The following is a 9759-nucleotide window of genomic DNA, read 5'->3' as shown; positions in this document are numbered from 1 at the left end:
GAGTTCTACAAAAACAAAATCAGTCAACACGAAATGGAATTTGCAGACCGATTTTACTTTTTTAATTGAGACTCAAAAAGATTGTCCAAAAAAAAAGAAAAAGAGAAAATTGTTTACTAAAAATAATTAAGACTAAAAAAATTTATTTGGAATAATGTGAATGATTTGTGCACAAAAAGACGAGGAAAGCAAATTAAAACTGAAAGCAAAGAAAACGAATCCAATTTAATTAATTATTAGGCTGAGATGGTAGAAAATACTGCAGAGGTGACAAACCCTTTCTGAACTATGCAACACTGACTTTGCAACCGTCAGGTCCAGGCAGGCTGAACAGGCACGTCTAGAGGAAATGACCCTTAACTTACTGTGACTGGCAGAACCCAGTCAGGTACAGAGGCTGCCACAGCATCCGTAAAGCAGTATGTGTGTGTCACATCCAACTCACACACCTTGGTGCCGTGAAGCTGATGCTCTCCCTCCCAGGATAATATGCTGCTCTAATGAGGCATAAAATCTCTGGACAAGCAAGGCCATTTTTGCCTGCTAACACCACAGCAACACAGAAGCACAAGGCTGACGGTGAGCTGTGGAGAAATCTTTGGTGTGGTTGCTATGATATCCGCAGTCCTGTAGAGTGACTCAACAAATTCCCATGTAAGAGACGGTGCTCTTGAGATTCTCTTTTGGGTGAATGAGAATACTTTCCCACACAAATGGAGAATTAAGGAAGTCGAGGCGCATTTTAGATCAATATAGATATAGTTCACTCAGAAATGAACATTCTGGGAAATGAACATCATATCATTTCAAACCTGTAAGAGATTCTTTCTTCTGTAGAAGTCACATTTTTGCAGAATAGTCCATTCTTTTTTAATGCAATAAAAGTAAATGGAACCATAAATGCACCATAAAAGTAACCACAAAAGTGTCTAATGACTAATGGCACCACATTTGATTTCAGTGCAACAACGAAGTGGAAAATTATCAGCCAAGAGCGGCGTAAATTTCACAGAGCTATCGCATGGCTTCAGAAGGTGTAATATAGCTGCATGAGTCATATGGAATTTTTAATAACACTTTTATGGTACTTTTCTGTCAGTTTTTGGCACTTAACAAGCCCAGTCCCCATTTACTTTTTATTACATGGAAAAGAGCAGCCAGGATGTTCCCCATAAGGGTTTGGAATGAGATGAGGATGAGTAGGCTAAATAATAATTGAAATGTTTGCCATTTTGACACATTTGTTGAAAGGTACAGCAGGGTGATGACAGGAAATAATGGTTTGACTAACAGAAGCCGAATTCAAACTCACATCGCTAACCGTCAGGTCAAAGATGAACAGAGGTTGCTCTTTTATAGCTCAAATCTCAGTTATGCTTAATTTAACTACCAACTTTCTCTCAGAAGATTCTCTTAAAGTTTCCTAATGGATAAATGAAAAAAAATGAGACAGTTGTTGACATACAATACGAGTAGGCCTATAAAGCAATACATGTGAATTGAATGCCTTGAGAATCTGCTTTGAAATCTGAACATAGTTTTAGATATCAAACTAGGGCAAACAAATGCAAAAAATCACGAAAAATAATCTGAGAAGCACTGAGTCCGCAGCAAGCCTCCATTTGTGGTTAATTTAACCTATTTTCACAAGGAAAAAAATGTTTGGGTTTGTAAAGAAGTGAGGTTGACAGATATTGCTTAGATTTCCACAGTGGCAAAGTTAGTGGTCAGTCCTCCTGAATAACACAGACTCAAATGCAGTTGCAATATTATCTAAACTCTCTGTTCGCTTCTGTGTGCATTCCTACAAGCTCATATAAAAGCAGCGCACACTGACCTGAGGCTGGGACACAAACTGCTGCGTGTAGGACGCTGTACTCAAGTCACATCAAAACAACATATGGATCCAGCATCCTGGAGCCAGATATTTCTTCTCTTGACAACCTGAACGACACGCAGGGAGCCGAATATTTCACAAGCATCTCTCGCAATTTAGACTGAGGCCAGACCATTTATCCTGTGAGTAATCCAATTCATTCCTCACTGTGTGATCCCTATTCATTGGGGAGAAAGATGACTCAGACATTTTAGCACTGCAATAAGTGACTCTAAACAATCCTAATAGAGATGAATAGAGAAGCTAAACGTTTGGAGGATTACGTAATGAATGTTGTAGGAGATACAGAAAGCTGCGAATCGAGGCATTATGCTGTGTAAAACTGACAAGGGGAGATCTGTTAATCAACTTGACAGCACAAAATCTACATTTTTATGCACTTTACAATCACATAGTGATGTACTGTAAATGGCACATCATAAAGGACGTGATGACAGCTGTCAATATAATAGTGGATTCAGGTGTTGGATGAATAAAAAACAATAAGGCAACAAACAGGAATCTGTTAGATACTATAAACTGCAACGCAAACCTAAACGGTTCCACCTTACCGGTCATTCTCCGCACTCTTGAAGCCCGGTAAGATGTTCCTGAAGCTGCTGTGGCGGTCGAGCTTTGGCTGGCTTTTGGTGCGTTTGATGGAACCCTTTAGTCTGCGGCTCAGGAAGCCCTGGACAGGAAGTCAGAGGAAAGGACTGGATTACACTCAGAGATTCATTAAGCACTGGAGCAGCTGCATGTGAAAACCGGCGCTTGGCTTGTTCCCTTCTATTTGTTCTTTCCTCTCATCCATAGCGTTTGGTTGCGCCGTGCATAGCTGCGCGATTGGTGCGGCACACACATCTGCTCGCAGCGCTGGGCTGAGGAGCTTCACTGATGTGATACTCCCCTCAAAGCCGCTGTTACCATGGAAACTGTTGGCTGGCATGGAAAAGGGGGGGAAAATACTGGTGCACTGCAAGTTCATAGGGGGAGAGCTGAGCTGGTGCTTTTCAGACAGTCTACAGATTAGGACAAGATTAAAAGGACTTGAATTATTCCCTGAAAATCCAAAATCTGTCTGAGTGGAATGCTTGAAACACTGAGAAGGGAAAAAACATGCATTTCTCAGGCATGTAGATGCAATTAATGGGTGGGAAATGTGAATCGAGGCCTCATGCATGAAGTGAATGAATGGCTGATTGACCTTAATAAGCCACTTAGTGCCTGTTGTTGCACAACAACCGATTAAGGGGCTAACAGGAACAAACAAAGTCACAAAGAATGGCACAAATTCTGCTGAAAGGACTAGTATAGTTAGTATAGTATAGCTACTAAGGGTATACATGACACCTTCCGAATTTAGAGTAATATATATATATATATATATATACTTCATCTTAATGACTTAATGATAAGTTGTAGGTTGCTCGTCTGAAATGCTGTCAGAAATCTGATTATTTGCTTGAAACTGAAACTTCATTTACTACCTATATAACCTTAATTTGCTAATAAATCTTGTTGTCCTCATCATATTCCTATTGGGTTACCAGTGAGGCAACAAAATGGATCTGGGGCAAAGGTTAGTCCCATGTGGCCTCTTATACTTGAGTGAAACAATCCCAAATTGCATTGTGTTACAGTTCCGCTTGGTGTCTATTTGCAGATGACCAATATAGATTTTTTCAATGGCTAGTGCTGATGCTTAAATCTAGAGAACCTATATAATGCCAAATTGATAATATATTTTATAATTATAAATTATAACTTATGATATGTAAATATAAACATGTCTTCATTCATTAAGATATCTGAGAGATCTTTAAAAAAATACATTTATCTCTTAAGGCCCATTCACACCAAGAACGATAACTATAAAGATAAATCCAAAGTTCTGTCATGAAACTCTAGATGGCACAGTCTGATAGGCCTAACTCAATCTGACATAATGACATCATCACATGGCACAGCTGATTGGTTCTTTTTGTATCAGCAGCCAATGAGCTTGGCTAGTGCTTGCTGTAGCAGTTGCAGTGCGCTTCGGAAACCCTCCACCTGTATAGATCTGCTATGGGGTGATTCATGTATGCTATATATATGGGGGTTATTTCATATATGTTATATGTGCAGCAGCAGTATTTCTTACATGCTCACAGCAGCATGTTGTGGATGTACTGGCAGTAGCAAGTCTCGGAACTTGCTCTGTCGCAGCAGCAGCGCAGCATATCTATTCCGCTAAGACCAAACACATTAACATTGTCATGTATATTACCATGCTAAACCCTCTGAGAGTTGTCATGATATAACTATAAAGATAACTATATTAGCGTCCACACTAGCATACGATATTGTTTGTTTATTCTAAGCGCACGCACGTCTGGCAATTTAAATTCTCTAGTTCATTATAGCAGGATTGATTCTGATTGGGTGTCAATATTTTTATCGTTCATCAGCTGGATAAAATCATTCTGAAAGCGATTCCAACGATATCGTTTCTCTGTGCTTTTATCGTTATAGCTGTGGTGTGGACTCTGCTTTTCTTTAATATTGAGAACAATTTTTAGAACTATATCTATCGTTATCTTTATAGTTATCGTCCTTGGTGTGATACTGATGCTGATCATTTCAAAATGGCCAAGTATTGGCCAGTATAGATGTACTGTGTATGGAAGGTGAAGATGATAAAAGAGTTTGGGTCAGCTTTAAGACATCTTATCAAAACAACTTCAAAGAATATTTTCCCCCTGGGGTGTAATCTAAATTTTTTAGCTCTTTGTTATTTCCGGGCCATCTTTCACATGAAATTTGCCATTTGCCAAACTTCCAAATGGAATTATTCATCGAGCCTGTCAGAGTGAAGGAAGAGCGCTGTTTGATGATGCTGTTGTTTGGAGGAGACATACAACTGTTGACTGCAGCCGCAGTCTGGATCAATGACAACGCAGTCTGAAGAGCTCAACTCCAGCTGTGTAGTAACTCTGCATCTTTCAAATTTAAACAATAGCCAAGATGCATTTAAGGCCAATGCATCACATGCATTTCTTTACAAAGTATTTAGTTCACAAATGATTCTGCAATTCTAAAGACAGAAGTGAATCCGAATGATTGTTTTCTACAGAATTGTTTCATGCCCTCCAAAAGCCAGATGTTAATTTAGTAACTGCTTAGCATATTAGAATGATTTCTGTAGGATCGTGTGGCACTGCAGTCTGGAGTAATGGCAGGATAACACCCTATTCTTGAACAAACATATGCGGTTATGTTGGCATCATGTCTCAGTAATAAGCTCTGTCAGCTGTCAAAAGGCTGAAGGTCTGCAGATTCATTCACGTCTATTGTGTGCATGTACTGAATTCCTGTAATGCTTAGCTGCTGAGCCTGCATTCCCAACCTCCTCTCATCCGCCCCACTTCTCTCCCTTCTCTTGTAATCTTTATGCTTGGCCTCTCTCTGCCCTCTTGTGTCCATCCATGCCTGTGAGTTTGTGTCTGACAGCTTTAATTGTGCTGACAATCCTAGACATGGCGTGAAACATTTGGAGGCAGAAAAACATAGATTTGAAGGCCCTGTCTGGATTTGTATAACCTGGTCCTAACTTTGTAGGACAGCAGAAGGCTAAGCCCTGTTCTGACCCGCACACGGCTCTGTTAGGCTGTTAGTCACACCAGAGCTATTCTGGGGCTCTTTTCCAAAAACCTAGTGAGATGTCTACAAAGACAGCATTCTTAGGCATTATAGGCACACACAACATGAAGATTGTTCTAAAAGGATAAGCTGCAAAGTATCAATATTTTACCCAACATTTGTGTGTGTTTAAATGCCAAATAATTTAGTAGCCAAACAATTAATATTACACTTATATACTGTAAATGGGCCATATTGTATACTTGTAAGGAATTACAATTTTTAATCAAAACCAAATTACAAATGTTACTGAAGGTTTCACGTACTAAAAATGGTTTTCCAGTTAAACATCTAAAATTCTTAAAATAAATGTACAAAAGTAAATAAATAATTTAAACAAAGTAAAATAAAATAAATATGATTTAAGAAATTTTTAAGGGAATATTTTTTAAAAGTTAAAAAAATTAAAACTCATTAAAAAAAATCCAATGTAGGCATTATGTTAAAGATGTTTAGTGGGTCCTTTAATGGGTTAAACCACTATTCCTCGCTCCTTGAAATTATGTCTCGACAAGTAACAGTCCTGTTATAACCAGTGGACCTGAGATATGTTTCTCGCCCTTATTGTGCCAATGCACCAAGGTTACAAGATAAACATTCCTGGAAGACATCTAATTTAAGATGAAATATTGCAAGAGGCCCCTTATGCCAAGACTTCCAGAAGTCTTCTTATGCCATATGCACACTACAACACTAAAGATCCCCATACCCGCAATTAAAAACTCACAGTTTGCCAAATTCTTGTTTTAAGAATAAAACTAACAAAATGTAGTAAGGTTTATGCTCAAAATAAACATTATGCCAGTGGGTTAAGAAAAATTACTTAATTCAAATTACACTCTCTGAAAACAAGTCTTAACATATTATTTTGCTTCTCAATCAAAATCATCTTGATTTAATGATGTTTAAATATTTTTTACTAAAAACAACACAAAAATACATGTGCATGCTGGAATTACTGATGAAGGAGCAGGAAGTTTGTCCGTTCACTGCAAAAAATAAATAAATAAAAAATCTTAATGATTCCTTTTTGACTTGTTTTCCAGTTAAAACACCTACAAATCTTTAAAACAAGACAAAATGTGCTTAAGAAGCATACGATATTCTGTCTTCTTTTCATAGGTTGTTTATTTTAATTATTATTATCATTGCATGGCAGATTGTTCACTTATTTTTTTATTTGTTTATACTTGAAACTAGTGGGAAAAAAATAAAATACACTTGTATTAAAGATACTGTACATTCTCTAAAAACAAGCCTAAATATCTCATCTCAAATATCTCATATATATAACACCTTATTTTTTTCACTGACAGATATTCAGCTATTTTTTACTTGTATGGAAGAAAAATAATGACAAATGTCCTTAAAACAAAAAAGCATGTTGAATTGCACTAACTGAAAAAATAATGCATTGCATTAACACAACCCACAAAGTTTTACCTCAGCTTTTTTCTCCAATAGAAAGCCAAGCGCGAAGTTAGTTTTAGGTTTGATATTCGCTGCATATTCGTCTAGACTGCTGTAGGGACCGTCTGCAAATTTACCAGTTTACACAGTACAAAACGAAGTCCAATATTTCATTCAAATTAATGTTTACAAGGCTAAAAGCTTAGAAGAGGGCAAAATTACTAAATATATGTTGCCAATATCTCGCCTTAGACAATACTTCCCCTAAGTATGTACAGTACAAAGTGTATTTTTAAGAAAAAAAATAGTAATTCACCAAAATGGAGTTTTTTATGTTCCAAATGTTGTATGTTCCTAGTGACCAGACTACTACAGTTAAAATGTTGCCGATATCTTTCTTACTGTATATACAGTATATAATTATTTACCTAACGTTTTTTTCCCCATGTTCCAAAGGTTGTAGTAAATTCCTAGTGACTAGAATGGCTTACTATAGGTGAATTTTTGCCAATACCTCATTTACTGTACATACAGTATACAGATATTTTATACTACAACATTTGTAACATGAAAAAACTCTTGGGGAGTTCAAGTCACACCTGCAGTAAGTCGTCTTGTATCTAGCAACGTACTAAATCCTTTGGAACATGAAAAAAACCCTTTCAGGAACTTACAGTAACTTTTTTATGAAAATAATTGTGCACTGTACATATATGAAGGGAGGTATTGGGAAAATCTCACCTTTAGGAACACGAAAAAAGCCTTTTGGGGACTTTTTATGGCCATAATTGTGTACTGTGTTTGTGTATAGGGCTATATATTGTGGCGAGTATCCCGAGTCCAGATTAGCGTCGCCCTGGAAACGCCGCTGCCACACTGATCACTGACGCACAACACCTGTGCGTGATGAGTGGTGCACCTGGAGCTCGTTCCCGCTGACCTTAAAAGCCAGGAGAAGGGACACCAACGGGAAGGCACCCCGGAGCTCCAGGCGACATTAATACTTGTTTCTCCTTGTTCACAGACTCCGAAGGCACCCTGGGAGAGACCGGAGAAGCGCAGCGGGCCTATTATGCCCTGAGGGCACCCCGGAATGAGCAGTATGACGAGCTCAAGGCCGAAATCCTAGCCCGGGTGGACCTATCGCCCATGGGGGCGGCGCAACAGTTCTACCCAGATATATATCATGAATATATATATATATATATATATATATAGGATTGTAGGTTCATACAGCATGCCTCTGTAGTCTTGTAGTCCTCTGTAACGGCGTAAAGAATAGATTATTTTTAAATGAATAATAAAATCACTATATAGGCTCATTTAAGGTGTTTAGGAGTGTGGGTGTATTATCACGCTTACTGTATGCCATGGATCAATCCCTTTTTTTTTTCCTGCGGAAAGAACTTAATATAACGTGTGACTAGTTGACTAGAAGAAATCTTTAGTCGGGGGCAGGCTTGGCACAAGGAACAGATCCATTTTTAAAATAATATGCTATGACATTACGAATAACTGCAAATCACGTCACATATTGCATTGCACGAGTTATCCATGTGAGTCAAATGTTTTTATTTTATTTTATCTTTTTTATGTATGGGGGTGCTAGCCACTAGCGCCGGCCAGTAAAGACTATAATACTGACATACAGGAGTCATACACTAGGCGCGCATGTGTCCGTTATTATTGATGCGCAAACAAAACGTGTGCATGCGCTCATGGCACACGGATCACTATAACATCATATTTCTGCTTGAACACAGTTCTGTATATTCATGTAGTTGTCAAAATGAATGTACAGCAAGTGTTTTATAACGGATGCTAGCCAAAGAAGCGTGTTTTGGAGAAGTTTCTGAGGATCAGTTATGTATAAATGGGCATCAAACGCTTAAAATTAGCTTATTCTGACAGAGGAACTATTCACTGATGACATCGACCCGCCTTCCGATCGCTGAGTCTCCACACATTCAGAATGGTTTCATTTTTCATTTGTACTTTGGTGTGTTTAGTTATTCTGCATGGATCTGTGTATGCAGTCCTTTGGCGTATCCCTGTGGTCTTGTTTGGTATGGCAGGCTGACTTGTGCTTATTTGTTAAAGTTACAGTTAATTAAGGTTTACGTACTTTTAAGTACTTTTAAGTTGTAAAGAATATCTGCAGTGACATTTTTGCAAAGTATGTATTAATTTGGAGAGGAGGGGGGACTTGGAGTAAAAAAAGGTTGAGAACCACTGGTTTAGACAAATGTTTGACATACTTAGAATGCTAACCTAACACAAGTATATAAACCATAAATGTTTAAGAATCACTTAGGCTACCTCTGGGCGATTCATGATCAGGTAGATCTTAAACCGCACGCTCACGCCAGAAAACTACTAATTGGCCAAAATGCTTCGTTTGACTTTTCGGAGATCATCTACACTTCCCTGTGGATTACCTCTGACCTACTTTCTCTACGATCGGAATTTCTGCGAATTGAATTTTAGAATATTGAATTTGATTCATCTTGAAAACTTGAAGCTGTATTTTTAAAAACTGAATATTTGCAGTCTGAGATTTCAGAACAAAAAATTCGCTGTTTGAAAATACAAGTCTATAAATACTCATAAAATTTGCCATAAAAATATTCAGTTGTGTTAAATTTCAAATGTTTAATATTCAAGTTAAAAGAAATCATAATAATAATAATGTTATATATTATAATATCAACTATAATATTCAGTTTTGTTAAATGACACTTGTCAATAATTCAAATTTACACAATACAAATTCAATTAGTTTTGTCATA

At 37.6% G+C, this 9759-nt stretch overlaps 1 protein-coding gene across 1 annotated transcript in view; it reads right to left on the bottom strand.

Moving 5' to 3' along the window:
- LOC107664971 (disabled homolog 2-interacting protein-like) overlaps positions 1 to 9759 on the bottom strand; it is a 122505-nt gene that overhangs the window by 60801 nt on the left and 51945 nt on the right. Inside the window, exon 5 of the mRNA XM_016455677.1 lies at positions 2449 to 2567. Within this exon, the coding sequence (XP_016311163.1) occupies positions 2449 to 2567 (119 nt within the window). The remainder of the gene's footprint in view (positions 1 to 2448; positions 2568 to 9759) is intronic.

The sequence above is a fragment of the Sinocyclocheilus anshuiensis genome, unplaced genomic scaffold (genome assembly GCF_001515605.1).
Source record: "Sinocyclocheilus anshuiensis isolate Anshui unplaced genomic scaffold, SAMN03320099.WGS_v1.1 scaffold363, whole genome shotgun sequence".
Classification (NCBI taxonomy): Eukaryota; Metazoa; Chordata; class Actinopteri; order Cypriniformes; family Cyprinidae; genus Sinocyclocheilus; species Sinocyclocheilus anshuiensis.
The sequence above is the reverse complement of the archived record's forward strand: the minus strand, read 5'-3'. Positions and strand labels throughout refer to the sequence as shown.